This window comes from Eptatretus burgeri, chromosome 7 (genome assembly GCF_056783735.1).
Source record: "Eptatretus burgeri isolate ZD-2024b chromosome 7, Ebu_testis_v1, whole genome shotgun sequence".
NCBI lineage: Eukaryota > Metazoa > Chordata > Myxini > Myxiniformes > Myxinidae > Eptatretus > Eptatretus burgeri.
Genome location: NC_140967.1, coordinates 38,711,795 through 38,729,687, shown reverse-complemented (window position 1 = coordinate 38,729,687; position 17,893 = coordinate 38,711,795). Strand labels below are relative to the sequence as shown.

Sequence of the window (17,893 nt, the reverse complement as noted above, 5' to 3'; positions counted from 1 at the left end):
GAGCCGCCAGAAGGCATAATATTGACTTACTTATGTAGGCAATAGGTGGCTGACTTTCAGTAACTTCACATCCAGATGGACAATGCTTTTTGAGGGATTTGTCCATCTTCGTCTGTGTGAACGTGTCCCATCTGTCCACGTGTATCCACAGAGGTATCTGTTTCTGTGTCTGCATGGTGAACGCACTTGCACGTGTCCGTGTTTGTGCGTGTGTCTGTTTACACATACATCTTGCGTGTGTGTTTACATGTGATTTTATGTGGAGATACCAACTTTTTCATGAGACGGTGGCAGTGCACCAGAATGTTTTTGTTGAAGATTACGACACAGCCAGAAATTTAATTTTGTTAAATGATTATCAGGACAAAGCTGGTTATTTTGATGCAGTTGTCATCTTTAGCTGGTTAAGTATTTTCTCTGTTGACGCCGGGGTTGAGTCTCTGTTGATTTCTCTGTTAAATCATGACGCCGACGAACAATATTCACGTACTTGCCTTGACCACCACGTTTGTGCAATTTTAGAAACATTGCTGTTTTTATTGTGAAGCAGTCACCTGTTTTGGATTATATGTCACATGTATAGTTGACAAGATAGCAGAAATTGCAGAAGATCCTACCATTGGTGTTTAATTTGTATGTGCAAACCCATTCTTACAAACTCGATCAGTTTCATGATGTTTTTCACCAGGTCAAAGAAAGAAAAAGAGAAGAGCAATGGAAAAGCAGAGGCTCCAGAGCCAGAGGCTGAGGGCCTGACCCTACTCGTTCCTGACATTCAGCGCACTGCCGACATAGTACAGAAGGCCACAACGATGCTTCAGCAGGCAACGAGAGGTGAGTTCATTCATGCCAACTGTTACGACTGGAATATTCATCATGATTCCAGCAAAGATGTTGCATCCTGCAATCATACTCGACTGTCATACACTTTTCATAAGTCTTTGACCATGTTATTCTGTAGTTTTCATACACATTGCTCGCAAGAGCGCATCAGTGTTGGGATAAATTATATTTGCCTTAATGCTTAGGTCTTCTTTTGGTGTTTATAAACATTTCATGTTGGTGAATGATTATGAAATGTTTTTGCAACCACTATCTATGAAATATTACGCCATTCAAAATGCATCTTTTCACCTCTTCATTTGCATTTCCATTCTTTGTTAAAAAAAGAAAAATAAATTGGATTTAGGTAAGAAATCTAGAGGAGGAGGAGGAGGAGGAGGAGGAGATTGGGGCCATACTCTGTGCAGAGCGTTGGTGCTGCCTAAGCAGTCTCCTTGGCTATTGGGCACAATCCTGGATGGGTTGCCACTCTGACACAGTATACCAGCATGCTGGCACTCATTTTGCCGACCTCTGAAGGATGACAGGCCGAGTTAACCCCACCTGGTATTACTTCAACAGCTGGGCGGGATTCCTCATTCAAGACCCGAGGATCCAAAGCCCCCCCCACCCTAACCATTAAGCCAACACCAGGCATAAGAAACCTAGAGGGAAATTTTAAATCGTCAAATATTTGCAAATGTCAAGGGATTATTCAATCATTCCCCTTTTTCTGTCCCAATCCCTCCTAATCCCTCCCCTCCCACACCCCATCCTCATACCCCTTTCTCTTTTTTGCCATTTGCCCCTCCTTTCTCCCATACAGTGGCAATGTATAGGCTGCTCTCTTAAACCCATTTTTGTTACTTAAGAAAATTGAAGATTTTTCCAGTATATTGGTCAGTCGATTTTGTTTTTCTGTCTCTTTGTCTGTCAATCGCCTTCAGGTTACAATTTAAAACTGATCTTCACGAAACTTTATGAAGTTGTAGAGGTAGTCTCAAGTGAGAGGCCTATTGATTTTGAGGTCAAAGGTCATCTTGAGGTCGAATTTCTAAAATCATCATTTTTCATCCAATTGCCTTGAAATTTGAATAGGATTTGCATATTGCCTTCACTGAATTTGAAAACAACAATTTTGAGATCAAAAGGTCAAACGTCAACTCAAGGTCAAACTTTGAAAATCATCAATTTTTAACTGAAAAGTTGTCGATTTACATCCTAATATGGAATAGGCAAAGCCAAGAAACAAACGTAGAATTCTTCTTACATTCGCTACTGACTTTACATAAAACTTGTTCACAACTTTATACTTGCCAACTCTACCGTGGTGCATGTAAGCGCCGCACAGCTAATGATTTTGACGCAATTTCCAGTTACTTCGGCCTGGATTCGAGATCAGCGAACAAATAATGTAAATCACGATTAAAAAAATATTTTTTGATGATGCGGGAGATATCTATTAAAATTAACTTTGGGAAAAAAATAATTGAATAAATAAACGATCACTTCTGGTCAAGAATAAAAGAAATTAAAAGTTCCGGAAAGAGTTTCAAAATCACTCCTGGTAATGTTAAATACAAAAAATTTCCCCTGTGCGGGAGTGACAGACATCTCTGCGAGAAAATATATAGCCTCCTGAAGGTAGGGCAGTTTTTGCAAACTTTGAAGTCACGTGATGCGAAAACGAAAACGAATATCGAAAATCCGGCCCGACAAAATTTAGATATTGTCCCATAGATTTATATGCCACAATCAAATTCAAGATCGCTGTAGATATGTAGGAGGAGATAGATTTTGAAAATCGTCATTTTCGCATTTTTTGCCAACTTTGAAGTCACGTGACACGAAAACGAAAGCGAATATCGAAAATCCGGCCGGATCAAAATTTAGATATTGTCCCATAGATTCAAATTCCACAATCAAATTCAAGATCGCTTGAGAAATGGCGGAGGCGATAGAATTTGAAAATCGTCATTTTCGCAACTTCAAAGGCCTCGTGACCTTGACCTTGACGTTCGGTGACCTTGAAAGTCATACCATCGTGTACGTCTCATCGATCTCTATCAGGATCACTGATGACCAGATCTCCCGCTTCAACTTCATTGTGAACAGACGGACAGACGGACGGATCGTCACCTCTCCTCTCAACACCAATATTATTAGGTCATGCTCGAAGAGATGACCTAAAAAACCAGAAACAAAACAAAAATGGAAGCAAAATGGTCATAGCCAACGACACGGATTCACAATTGCCAGGGTATTGTGTTGTTTTTGTTGTTTCCTATTCTCTCATGTGCACGCGTTAAGTAATATTCACAAGATACAAATAAAACCCAATCATGTTTATACACCGCACAGCGTTTAACAACAACCGGAAGCAAAATGTCATATCCAATGACACGGATTCCAAATAGCCAGGGGTATTATGTTGTTGTTGTTGTTTCCTATTCTCTCACGTGCACGCGTTAAGTATGAAGCTCACTGCGTTAGCTCTTAAGTTGAAAGTTGAATAGGATTTGCATAGTCCATCACTAAATTGAGAAAGCCACCATTTTTGAGGTCAACTCAAGGTCAACTTCTAAAATCAAATGTCATCTGAAAAATAAATTTTCATCTGATTAACCTGAAAATTAAGCAATTTTCATCTGATTATCCTGAAAGATTTTTTTTGAGCACAGTGAATCACTAAATTTGGGAACCAACTATTTTTGAGGTAAACTCAAGGTCAAACTTCAAAAATCAATTTCAATCTGAAAAATAATCAATTTTCATCCGATTGACCTGAGCTTTGATGAAGATTGTCATTTTAATTTTCAGTAAATGGACAATTTGATGTATCCATGGCAACCTTTGGAGGGGGGGTGGATTCTGCAAGTATCGTGCTCTGCACGACGTCTTTTTCTTGTTTGTTTGTTTGTATGTCAATTGCCTCCAGGTCACAATTTTCAACTAATCTTCACGAAACGTATCCACATGGTAGAGTTCTTCATAAGCAAGAAGCCTATTGTTTTTGAGCTCAAACAGTCAAAAGGTCAACATAGGCCAAAGGTTAACAACTTTGTCAACTTTCTAAAATCCTCAATTTTCAACCGATTGACGAGAAAATTTGAACAAGATTTGCATATCAGGTTCAACCACCAATTAATTTTGAGGTCAACAAAGGCCAAATTTTAAAATTGTCAATTTTCATCTGATTGACTTGAAATTTGAAGACAAGTTGCACATTTGTTCATTGAATTCAACCACCAATTAATTTTGAGGTCAATATCGGCCAAAATGTCATCATGTGTCAAAGGTCAACAACTTAGGTGAGATTTCTAAAATCCTCAATTGTCATCCGATTGACTTGAAATTTGAAGAGGATAAATATTTCAGGTCACTGAATTCAACGAGCCAATTACTTTTGAGGTTAACATACACCAAAAGGTTGACATAGGCCTAAGGTCAACATCTAAGGTGGTATTTCTAAAAACCTCAATTTTTGTCTGATTGACTTGAAATTTGAAGAGGATTTGCATATCATATCCTGAGTTCAAAGAACAAGTATGTTTGAGGTAACCATTGGCCAATAGGTCAATATAGGCTAGAAAATCAACAAAGACCAATTCAATTGTCAATTTTCCTCTGATTGACTTGTGATTTGAAGAGGATTTGCAGATTTGGTCATTGAATTCAACCACCAATTATTTTTAAGGACAAGTTTGTTTTATGGATTTTGCAAGTATCATGCTATGCACGACATTTTTCTTGTTAATTGCCGGAATCCTTCGGATTTCGGCAATTATGTTGGTCGGTTGTGTGTGTCATTCTGTGTCTGTCTGTCTGTCTGTTTGTGTGTTTGTTTACCCTGTAGCAGCCACATCGTTTCAGCGATCATGACCAAACTGGGTACAGACGTCGGCCATGGTCCAACTTAGACACTTGTCGTTTTTAGTGAATCTCGGTCAAATGTCAAGGTCAAGGTCACCGAAAAACCAAAATTCTTATTTTCGCAATAACATCCGCTAAAATGGTCGTATCGACTTCAAACCAAATCCAAAATGTGCATCTTCCAATTCTGCATCCAACCATATGTCTCATTGGGGTGTTACACCAACACCCTTCTTAGCGGTCGGGGGTCGAATGTCAGGGGGGTCGGGTCAAAAATTTCAAATTGCGATAAAAACGCCATTTCAAGTCCAATTGACTTCCAAGTTATGATCATGGCCAAACTAAGTGCCATAACTCATAAAACAGTAGCAATATCGACTTATAAGAACCAAATTGATTTCCAGGTTTTTGTTTTTTCAGAGATCATGGAGATATGACAAAGTTATTCCGGCAATTCCTTGCTCAACAAGCAATTTCATTTTTTTTTCCAGCATTTCCCAAAATATTACAAGGCAGGAAATAACATTCCGAGAAAGCTCATTTAAAGCATTTAGTCAGGTTTACATAAACATGCCAAACAACATGTGTGTTTTTTCAGTTTAAAAATGGTTATGCAAGAAAAAAAATATTTCAGGAAATGATTCAATGCAAAGCCAAGGAAATTGTCAGTGAACACAGAACTGTGATTCCTTTATTGTGCATCATAACAATAGTAACAAGGAAATGAGCAATCAGAGATTGCAAACCCTCACCAGGAATTGTTTTGTGTGGTGTGTTGTGTGGTGTTTGTGTAATTTTGTGTGGTGTATTTTGTGTGACGTTTGTGTCCTGGTGTGTTACGTAATTAATAACATAACACATACGTAACAGACATAATTAGAACTACCACTTTATAACTGCTGGCAGTGATGATCGGGTACCAAGACGTCCCGTCTTGATGCAACCCCGCTTTGGTTGGACACCTGTCTCTGACCTATGATGTTTTTTGTTATGATTTGTTTTCATTTAGAATGGGATTAAAATAAATTCAAATCAAATGGAAGACCAAATGGGTACAGTCCTGCATTGGAGTAATCAGAAGGAACCCAAACAAGCAAAAAACAAAGATGGAGTCATCAGGAGGAACCTGGATAGGATTTCCATCAGGAGGAATCATCTGATACAACTCTACCCTCAAACCGATCCAGGCACAGTCAAGTGAGCCTTTTTCAAAAACAGAAAAGGGAATTCAAAAGAAACACAGTTCAAAAAAAATTTAAATAATCCTGGCTGCCAGACCATGTGTCCAATCAAGTTGAAATTTAAAGCATTTATCCCCCAACACTACGAGATTGTAATTGTGAAGTTTCATGTTGATTGATTAAGTGATTCCAGAGAAAACATTATTTAATATTTTTCTTCAATCCAATATGGCTACCTAACCGTGTGACCTATCAATTATCCCTTTAAAAAAACTTGTACACGCATGGCTTGGGGAACATTTACGTGAAGTTTTCCCTCAATCTGTCCAGCCGTTCTGGTGAAGAAGATTTTGATATGTTTTTGGGTAAATCTAATATGGCTGCCAAACCATGTGATCTATGACGTGATATGTGTGAACCTTTTGTTCCTCGTGGATAAGCGGTCATACGTGTCAAGTTTTTCCTCGATCTGTTCAACCATTTCAAAGAAGAAGATTTTTGAAGGTTTTTTTTTTTTATTAAAGAAAATATATTGCTGCCGAATCACATGACGGATGACATCATCAAAATTTTTTCTGTGGATCATTTTATCCGTAGATGAACCTCAAAAATTTTCATACTGGTCAGATGTAGCATTCTACATGTGCAATTGTGACGTCATGATGAAAGTACCTATGATGTCATAAAAAGATCACACTTATTCCACGTGAGGAGTACTTGCCACATGCCAAGTTTCAATTTTTTCCTCAGTGCAGTTTCAGATACAGAGGTCCAAAGTTTTTTGGGTTTTCCAACATGGCTGCCACACCATGTGACCTATGTCATCATAATTATCATTAAAGCTTTATACATGAGTAGTCGCTCTTATGGTGAAAATTTCGTCTCAATCTGACCAGCGGTTGCGGAGAAAAACACTAAAGTTCTGTGCAGACAAACAGACGGACAAATGAATGAAAAATCACTCGTAGAGTGACAATTTGGTGAAACGGAACAGCACTCCGTAGAGAACATACCTCCGCCAGGCTGAGTAGTTTACATTTTGTATGCCACTGATAGGTCGGATCTGATTCCTGACATTAACCAAAATCGAATCGGCTTGTTCTCGTCACCGAACCAACTCTTTCCACCTTGTTTTATCACAAGTCGTCCACAACTTTAAGAGATAACATGCTCTACGTAGTTTTTGGCCCCATCTCTCAATGGTGAAGAATCAGTTTAAAATTTAACATTTCTTGTATCCAGATTTGGATTCGATCTTCACCAGAATTGAATCAATTCTTCCAAGTGGCACTCCCAACCTGTCCACATACTTTCTGCAGAATCTGTCCATAACCTTTTGAGATATTGTGCGAAATATCGTTTTTGGCCCAATCTCTCAATGGTGAAGAATCGCTTAAAATATTCTCAGATCCAGATCCGGATTCGGATCTTCACCAAAATTTAGCGTTGCCGTCCTTGGCCCGTCACCTACACACGCACAATAAATTTCAAAACGATTGCTTGAAAACTGTGGCGAAAAATCATGTAACAAACAGACAAACAAGCACAGACAAACACTACAGACAAACATACTTGGCAACAAATTTTTTTCACCAACAACCAGTGCTAGCAGACGGCACCTCTGGTTTAATTAATGTCCTGGAAAGTGCACACATTGATGCCTCGTGTTGCCTGTTAAACATCAATGTGACGCTATATACCCGGTTCGAGATACGAACCCAGGTTAGACCGCTCAGAGGTGAATCGTTCTTTTTTCTTTTTTCTTTAATCGCTTCCTTTAAGCTTTTTGTTTTTTGGGGGGGTCAAATTGATATATGACTTCATCCAAGTAATGAACTTTCCATTGGAAATGTTACATCATACATGTTCACTCAAGCGACATCATTGTTATAGAATATAGGAGAGCATTTTCTAAGTTGTATAACAATTCTTCCTGATGCAGCATTGGCACCGTAAGTGCTTTTGAGCTGTAAAACACTAAATTTTACAACGCACCTTCTTACGGCATCATTAATTTTATGTTCACCTTCGTTGTGTGAAATATTCACGTAATTATCACCATGGATTGTTTTGCATCTTGTCATAATTAATTAGTCCATCTATGAAAACCACTCTTGACTTGTTCTTCATTTTCCATTTGCTTGTAATTATTTACCTCAAGGCATTTTGTTTATTGTTAAATGAAAAAGCAAATTCCCTGACTTATTGCAGTTGATTAAGCCACATCACATTGGTTGGAGATAAATCCAGAAGCCTTGCACATCTCAAGTCAAAGTGCAAAACTCTTTATTAATGACTTATCACTGGGAAAATACAGTGTACTGCATATGTATGTTTTACATCGTTGCCACCATCGGAGAGGGAAAAAATCAAAATAATAGCCATTATATATATATATATATATATATATATATATATATATATATATATATATATATATATATATATATATATATATATATATATATATATATATATATATATATATATATATATATATATATATATATATATATATATATATATATATATATATATATATATATATATATATATATATATATATATATATATATATATATATAGTGTGTGTGATCATTTATTATGATTTGTTCTCCATCCCAAGCTGATCTCTTCTTAGCCATTCCATTGAGTCTTCCTTGTCCATGCCAAATCTGTCCAACTCTTCTTTCTTTCCTTTTTTTTTATACATCCCTACTCTTTTATTGTTCTCCCAGTTGTCAGTTTGTATTAGTTGTTATCTTGCTTCGTATTTTTATTTTGTCTTTTTGCAGTTGTTGAGGTTGTATTCTCTGCGGCTTTGGTTTCATGTGTGACGTCTTCTATTCGCACAGGCTGTCTTTGGAAATTTTATTCCTCGGTGGGTTAGGGATACCTTTTCTGGCTTGCTGCCTTCGTGTTTGCATAGAAATTGGATTTCCCAGTCTGTTGAACTTTAAACGTTCTCAGCCAATCCTACAGTTGTCATCCTGTGCACTTGGTTGAGCGTCACGAGGCTGCTACCTCATTCCTGTCTTGGCAGATACATTCTTGGAGTGCATTGATTTTCGTCGAACATTTTGTGGATAGTGAGTTTCCTTTTTTTTGATATCTAGTTTATTGATTTCTGTTTGTGGCCAGTTTATTATTCCACAGCTTTATTGGAGTACTGGTACTGCGAGTTGGTCAATGGCTTTGATTTTGCTCTTTGGGGACATTTATGTTTTCAGGATCAGCCTCATTCTACATCGGTGTTCTTTGGGAATTGTTTTGTCCATTTATTTGTGACATATTTGGTGGCCCTCTTCTATTCAGAGGTATTTGTATATTTCTTGTTCCTGGATTGTTGTATTTCGGTCAATATTTATGTTGTACCCATTTTTGTTGGTCGACCTTGTATGAATGATTTGTTCTTGGCACACTTATCTAGACCAAATTCCATTTGAATATCGTCAGAGTACCACTTCACTAATTCCACTTGTTCTTCCAGTTTTTTTTGTCATTCTGTGCGAAGAGATTTAAATCATCCATATACAATAGATGTGTCACCTTTACTGTCTATTTTTGACGTTTTTTTGACATTAGGGTGTATCAGTGTCCTTGCTCATGAATAAATTTGCTCAGTGGGTCCAGGGCCAGGCAATGCAGGAGTGGGGAAAGGCTATTATCCCCCTGGAAGATCCCGTGACGCATCTTCACCCCTGGTATTTCAATCTTTCCTTCTGAGTGCTGTCCTAACAATGTGGTATTCCAGTGTTCCATTTCTTTCTCGTTCAGTTTGATTATTTAGGGGTTGAACTTGTACCTGCATGTATTTTGTCATCCATGAATGTGGAACACTATCAAAAGCTTTTTTTACCCTCTATCCAGGCTGTGGACAATTTGGTTATTCTCATTTTCGTTTTTGAGCATGGCCTTGTTTAGTAATCGGTGGTCTATTGTTTCATAGCATTCTCTCTTACATCCATTCCGTTCTGCCTCGAGGCCTCCTTATTGTGTTAAGTGGTGGTACATAGTTTCTGTGATGATTCCTGTTGGGCGTTCGTATGTAATTGATCTGTATTTGTTGAGCTACTTGGGTTTCTTCCTTTTTTGAATGAGGACGGTGCTACAGTCTGTGGGCCACTCATCCATTACCTTTTCCTGTCAGATGAGTTTTGTTGAATGCTCGAGCGTAGTAATTGTGGAGAGCATTGAGTTGCTTTAGCCAGAAGTTTGGAATTCCATCCGGTCCAGGGCTTTTAAAATTTGGCATTTTTGCCAGTTGATTTTAAAAACCGTGATTGCCTCCGCCACCAAAGGTGAAGGTTATGTTTTCACCCCCTTTCTGTCTGTTTGTCAGTTTGTTTTTATCTTGCCAAAACGAAGTTTAGCAAGATATGTTAGTCAGCTTGTATGTTTTTTTTATTTTTTTATTTTTGTCTGTAATCATGTATAAAAAATTCTGCAGAGCACAGTTATCATCGGAAATTTTTGTAACTTCGCATATCAGAGGCCTATAGAGGTCCCTTTCAGCGCACAAAATTTTGAAGGTCAAGGTCACTTTGTCGCAAATCAGGGGAGTCGACGAAACCCTTATTTTTTGAGTAATTTTGATCGGATCGTCTTCAAACTTCATGGGAATATAGTTCATGGTCTGGCGCTCAGCTGATTAATTTTTGGTGGCAATTGGCCTTGACCTTCATATGTTTTTGTTTTTTTTGTTTTTTTTTGGTCTGTAATCACGTATAAATCACTCTGCAGAGCACAGTTATCATTGGAAATTTTTGTAACTTCGCATATCAGAGGCCTATAGGAGGTCCCTTTCAGCGCATAAAATTTTGAAGGTCAAGGTCAAAGGTCAAGGCCACTTTGTCACAAATCAGGGGAGTCGACAAAACCCTTATTTTTCGAGTAATTTTGATCGGATCGTCTTCAAACTTCATGGGAATATAGTTCATGGTCTGGCGCTCAGCTGATTAATTTTTGGTGGCGATTGGCCTTGACCTTCATGGTTAGCGCCTCAGGTCAAACATATTTGACCCCACAGTCAAATTTTCAAGTTTCAGGAACCATATCGTGTAGTACCTCAAATTGAACACCTCGATGAGTGCTTTCTAGATATGTCAAGCTTGAGACATTATGACGTCATTTGGTGACGTTATGAGGCAAAAGCATATTTTTCATGGTTACTCTGTAGAACGATTCTCATCGGAATCTCTCGTAGGCAGATATTCCTCAAGGAGTCGCTCCTGGTGGATAGCAGCTCTGTTCACCTCAGTGTGACCTTAAAGAAGTCACGCGTGGTCACCTTTTGGCAAGATACGGGTCACCCTGCGGGTGACATTTGTTTATTTGTTTGTTTGTTTGTTTGTTTGTGTGCAGGATATCTCAAAAAGTTGCGGATGGATGCGGATGAAATTCTTTGGACAGGTTAGGTGTTTGACAAGGACGAACTGATTAGATTTTGGTGAAGATCCAGATCCGGATCCAGCTACTAGAAAATTTTCAGTGATTCTTCACCATTGAGAGATCGGGCCAAAAACGATGTATATCACGATATCTCAAAAAGTTGTGGACAGATTCGGACAACACTTGGTGGACATGTTGAGAGTGCCGCTGGGAAGAATTGGTTCGATTTTCGTGAAGATCCGGATCTGGATACGAAAATTATTTAATTTTTTAAGTGATTCTTGACCATTGAGAGTAATTCCTTTCAGGATCGCTTTCTCTTTTCCAAGTTTCAGATAAAATGCAACTCGTTGTTGTGTTATTTTGGGTCTTCATAAATACCTTTCCAGAAATCTTCAAGTTTACCTTTTTCAATGAGACTGAGACTTTATACATTTTGTTTTTGTTTCTCGAGTTTGCGGTAAAATCGTTTTGGGTTATTGTCAAACAGGTGGTTTTGTTTTCTCCCACTGTTGACTTCATCTCAGTTTTATTTTATTTTTTTGCCGCCATTTCTATTTTGAGTTGTTTTTCAGCACCCATTAGCTTTTAGGTCCTTGTCTTTGATTTTATGTTTGTTTTTTTTGGGGCGGTTTTTCGATTCTGTTCATTGCAACAATGCTGACTGTTAATACAGCTTCATTTAGGTGAGAAGAAACCAAGCTTGCCCAGGCAAAAATGCTAGTTAGAATGATAGTATATGAGAGTGTACTCTCATATACTAACAGGTCATACTACCTACTACAGTAATCTACAGAGAATTACTTCAGGAAAGGAATGGCTGTCTTTGGGTGTCATTTTTTTTTTTGACACCCAAAAATTGTTGACATTATTTTTTGCCTGGGTGTCATTTAAAAATGCTTCATTCAAATTGATCAGAATTTTCAAAAACTTGTGATCACAACAACTCAAAGTAAACAAGGCATGGGCAGCTAATATGAAGTGTTGTCGCTAATCCATCACATTTAACAATAAAATCTAATTTATGATTCATTGTTAGTTTTTCTTCATTATTATCAGGTGTTCCTAACCACACTTCTATAAAACTAAAAGCCCACTTTCCAAACTGCAGAATACAGATCTATCAGGATTAACTGTTAGCTTCAAACAAAATGGCTAAAATTTCAGCAGAAGATTGCGATAGAATTGTGTTTCTGCATAAAGAAGGAAAAACATTTCGTGAAATACCTCGCATCACTCGATTTTTGAAGTTGTGGTATCTGAAGCACAATGAACAAATACAGAGACACATCATCTGTGATTGACAAACTCAGGACTGGAAGACTCAAAAAGCTGGCTCACAAGGATGAGCAAGACTTGATAATATCTTAAGGAATAAAAACTTGAAGATAATATCTTAAGGAATAAAAGAAGACAAGTGATGAATTGTTTTTCATTTTTCTTCTGCTAATCATGGTTTACCTTAAGGTGTGTGTGTGTGTGTGTGTGTGTGTGTGTGTGTGTGTGTGTGTGTGTGTGTGTGTGTGTGTGTGTGTGTGTGTGTGTGTGTGTGTCATTGGTGGTTATCTCCATATGCAGGTTTTAGAAGGTGGAATGGAGACCTTCCACATCTAAAAGTATCCACCTCTGTTCGGGCACTTAATTTTAGCATCAAGCTCCCACATTTTACAAGTGGTTGGGTTTTCGATGCCCAGTCGGTCACCCTCAAAATTGCATAATGAACATCAAATTTACGATCATCATGATAGGAGCAACAAAGTTTGTGAAATCCACTTAGTATGATGAAATATCACTAAATTTAGAAGTACTATTAATAATTCCCAAATGCACTACACTCGCATGTGGTCTGTGGGAATATGCAGCGAACTTGAAACTACATGAACCAAAATGTGAAAACGATTGGTTGATTACAATTCACAATTTGATGGTCACTTCTGAGTTCTTTCCAAAAGAATGTAATTCTTATGATAAATCTTGATGGAGTTGAATTGAGAATATTTTGTCGTCAGTATAGTATATGAGGAGGCCTCAATCAATCAGGTATAATAATGCTCAATGCCGACTAGACTGGTGAATGAGTTGTTATAACGTGTTCTGGGAGTGGGTCAGTCTAGTCCCCAAGCTGTGTTCCGTTAGGTAAACACAATCACGGGCTCACATAGTTCTCTCATTTTGGTCTTGCACAGTTTTCTTGTCAAGTTTTTTTTTTTCTTCAAAATATGCAAATGAGCTTTTGGAGTATTCCATGTATGACAGGAGAGTGAAGCACACCAACAGAAGGCATATGCAAATGTTTAGTGGGCCATTGGTCCATGGTAAATTATGAAACTTTATTTAATCCGACTCAATTTACAATTGGTCACTGGCTTTGACACCAATACAAATTGTTATTACAGACCCTCGGCATCAAAAAGCTACATATATCGAACAAACAGTTTCAAATGGAGCACCTCGCCACCATTAGAGTATTTAAATTGCATCAGATGTGGCAATGAATGTGAATTGTTACTCCCAACTTGCAGGCTCGATGACAGAAGATGCCATTTGCTTTTTTGCCGTCTCCATCCTTAAACCGTTTCGAATCCCGTGCTGTCACGGGCAACTTGCTCGTCCTGTGAACAGTGTAATGAAAGTTTTCTGAAAGTCAACTTACAGGGAGATTATAAAAAAAATCACAAGTCTGGAGACGGCGATGGTTCACGAGCAATGTACACGGTTCGCCTTTTTTTTTTGACCTTCGAGGGGACGCCACGAGCAAACTGGTGGGAATCGGGAAAAACGTAAATGATGAAAGTTGTAGTACTCGAAGAGCACTACTTGCATACCAACTTTTATTTGAAACAGTTGAAAACCCTAGCAGCTCGATGCCCAATTTATTGATTTTTTTGACATTTTCTAAGTTCGTGACCTTGTGACCTTGGGATGAAAATGAAAAATCGAGCTCCATGGGGCTATGCAGGTGCCATTGGGCTAACCAAATACCGAAACCCTGCCAGATTCGACAAACCCCCCTCGGAGAAGATGTAACTTGAAACTGGCTACCCCCTAAAAACACATTTTTTGGGCGTGGCTCTGCCCATAATGGGCGCAGCATGCCCATTCTCAGGAAAACACAACGAGATCATGATATAAACATCCCACCCAAATTTTATCAGGATCGGATCAAAACCCACAGAGCTATGCTCGGGACAGACAGACAGACAGACACAGACAGACAGACAGACAGACACCCATAATGAATGTAGTGGTCACTTACTGACTCGTGAACCAAGAATCATGTCGATGAATGCACGTAACACCCCTGTAAGAATAACATGCGCCCAATTAGGGCCCAGCGACATCAATATCAATGTAATGGCTGTGGTTTTTCTCACATAGTGATGATGAAGTTCAATCTTAATAAATATATCACTGTTATTGAAGAAATTAACATTTTCTGTCTCACTCTATCAAACAAAAGCTGGTTGATGTGTTTTGGACTTTTCAATGACCAGGGTATGCATAACTATTCAATTATTCAAACTTGAGTACATATTGGAGAAAATAAGCTTTGCAGTTTTTCTTTTTCTTGTTTTTATTTTTCTTTTTTCTTGCACAGACCTAATTCAAACCTTAACTCCACTGTATGGCCCGAAAAGAAGTGCCCCGAACATTATACAATACAAATTGTCCGGCACACGTTGCCTGCCAGAAGTTTCTAAAACTATTTAAAAATGAATAGCATTAGACACCACTCACAAGTTAAGAGTTTAAATTGTGATTGTAATTTTGAAATGAGCCATGGCATTTGCCTTACAAATGGGCCTTCCTCATGACCCATTGATCCGCAGAAGTGGGTGAATGTACGGGAATACTCAGGCTTGCAGCCATCAAATAATGGCATCAACTTTCAACTACAAACTGCCAGTTCATTCCTGGACAGTTAACCGTTTGCACTTATTTTAGATATCTTTTCCCTTTTTCTCTTTTTCCATTGCAGGCATGAGATGTTGCTTTACAAATGAAAGTGTTTATAATTCCTCTGGGTTTTTTTTTCTATCTCTCTCTCTCTCTCTCTCTCTCTCTCTCTCTCTCTCTCTCTCTCTCTCTCTCTCTCTCTCTCTCTCTCTCTTGAATAAAAGTGTCTGACTGGATGGCATTTATTTTGAACTGTCTAGTCTGGGTTTGATTTCCAACCTCACTATTAACTGAAGGATTGGTACTTCACAGACATAGTTCCTATGATAGATAATAAGCCAGGTGCCCCTTCTGCTAACATTAGCTGGTTGATGTTAAAGATCTCACGGTGCCTTTCTTGGAGACTCGGCAAGTTAATTAATTCCAAATTCCTGGCCAAATCGGCTCCAGTCGAGTATCACACCTTGCCGTCATGTTCTCATTAAAAACTTTGGCCAAAACTTCCCCCTTGGCTGACCCCACAAGAAGATGGGTATGATCTAAGTACACAAATACAGCTTCAACTCTAACGTTTCATTTCACTTCACAACACTTTTATTTGTGCATACTTGTGTTGTGTAATGCATGCTGTAACATTGTGTTGTATTTGAACGGCAGACAAGCAAAGCACCGCAAGTGTTCTCCCAAAGAACCGTTCCTCATATGTGGGAAAGTCTTTACAGGAGCGTTACATTGGTGCCATGAAGGACCTCCAGTTTGGTGAGCCCACCATGATGTTTGCAAAATGATATTCCTGTCAAAAACAGGGATGGATTGGTTTCATGATTTTTGCGTTTGGTTTGAAGGAAGTCATTGCCTTTCCAAGGAATATCGATTCCATTCAAAATTACTAACCCTAACCATCATGGCGGTTTACAAGCCCCTCTTTGTGTCTGCTGCCTGTCACTCTTCAATTTCCACAGACACTTTTGAGATGGTGGTCGACAAAAATGACAAGCCAGTGTTTCGCATAAGCCACCACTACGCGTCACAGGTGAAGACCGCAAGCGATGGTCAGAGTGCCGCACGAGCCCGGCGGCTTGCCCAGGAAGCTGTCACTCTCTCCACATCACTGCCTCTCTCTGCTTCCTCCAGTGTGTTTGTCCGATGTGATGAGGAGCGCCTTGATGTCATGAAGGTTGGTGTGCCACCGTTTTCACTCAGGATAATTAAAGCCGGCTGAACCTTGTATTCTCCTCAATACGATGTGATTACCTTATCGGAGGAAATGTGCTAATTATTTCTGTTTTTTTTGAGGGAGCAGCGTCAATTTAAAGCCCATCGTCATACTCTGCTATAACAAGAAAACTTTACATTTTTAGCGAATGTAAAAATTTTGTCATTTTCTTTTTTATTGTCTTGAGAGTCTAAAGTTGTTATAAACTTTTTGTTCGCTCCTTCAAACCTTTAGCCTAAATGAACCGGCATGCAACAGGTTCCAAACTCGAGTTTCCACCCATCAGCTTAGCAAGTAAAAGGTGATCCAGCCCTTTCGTCACGCATTTTTCAGGTTCTCATCACAGGTCCAGCAGACACACCGTACGCCAATGGATGCTTCGAGTTTGACGTTTATTTCCCGCAAGATTATCCCAAGTCACCTCCGCTGGTGAATTTGGAAACAACAGGACAAAACAGCATCCGCTTCAACCCTAACCTCTACAATGATGGAAAGGCAAGAAAGCTTTCACGTGATTAAATCTCTTGAATCCCTTTAACGACCTCTGTGACATTGTTTTTAGAGTCGTTTTTGTTTTGTCATTTCAGGCTAGCGCTCTGCTTTGTGTGCTTTCTTTATTTTGGAAGAATGAGTCGTGAAGCCCATTGTACTTTTACTTCGTTAATTCAAGCGGTCGGTTTCGGGATCATAAAGCATGTTTTTCTGAAAAGGAGACTGTAGCAATTTCATTTTCTCTCTTGTAATTGGATCTGTTTTGCAATTTTTTTCGTCTTCGTTATGGAGGCACAAGTTGCAAATAGTTTGTGTTCGAGCTGGTACACTAATCTTTAACAGTGGCTGTGTTTGAGCAGCACTGTTTGAGTGCTCTAATGAGCAGCACTGTTTTCGGTACATGATAGCAAGGCCAAACAGCCGTTATCCACAGTGGAGAGTAAATGGTATAATTATAGGCAATTTAAATTAAGGAGCATAAGCAGGGCCTGCAATGTCATGCTATCCACTGAGAAATCCTTTATTTCTTTGCACTTTGTTTACTTACAAATGGAACTCTCTTCTGAATCTCTCACTTTGTGAATTTAGCGTTTGTTTCAGCATCAACAGCTCTAATTCTTTACCCACCTTTCATCCTTTAAGGTTTGTTTGAGCATTCTAAACACTTGGCATGGACGGCCTGAGGAAAAATGGAACCCTCAAACGTCAAGTTTCCTTCAGGTGTGTAAATGGGTTTTTGTTTTGCTGTGCTTGATGAATTTTTACTTTTTTTTTTTAGAAATTCCATTTTTCACATTAAATTGGGATGGCAGTCCTCGTCCTCTTTAAAATTGTCGTGACGATTAATTTTGCAGCTTATGGGTCCTTTATATATTTTCTTTGTTTGTCATCATTGTATGTGGAGAGGTGAGACCTCTCATGGCTGAGAGGAAGGAATGGATAAAAATAATGCAAATTGTTTGATGGTGAGAAGTGTTACAGGAAAATCGAACATTTTCAGCAGCATGTGTGAGATGAAGTG

The 17,893-nt window shown here is 38.7% G+C and overlaps 1 protein-coding gene across 11 annotated transcripts in view; it reads left to right on the top strand.

Moving 5' to 3' along the window:
- Positions 1-17,893, top strand: part of BIRC6 (baculoviral IAP repeat containing 6) — a 443,632-nt gene that overhangs the window by 370,742 nt on the left and 54,997 nt on the right. For all 11 annotated transcript variants that reach the window (XM_085888090.1, XM_085888088.1, XM_085888086.1 and 8 more), the window contains 5 exons: positions 689-834; positions 15,822-15,923; positions 16,127-16,341; positions 16,714-16,875; positions 17,515-17,592. In XM_085888090.1, the coding sequence (XP_085744216.1) occupies positions 689-834; positions 15,822-15,923; positions 16,127-16,341; positions 16,714-16,875; positions 17,515-17,592 (703 nt within the window). The remainder of the gene's footprint in view (positions 1-688; positions 835-15,821; positions 15,924-16,126; positions 16,342-16,713; positions 16,876-17,514; positions 17,593-17,893) is intronic.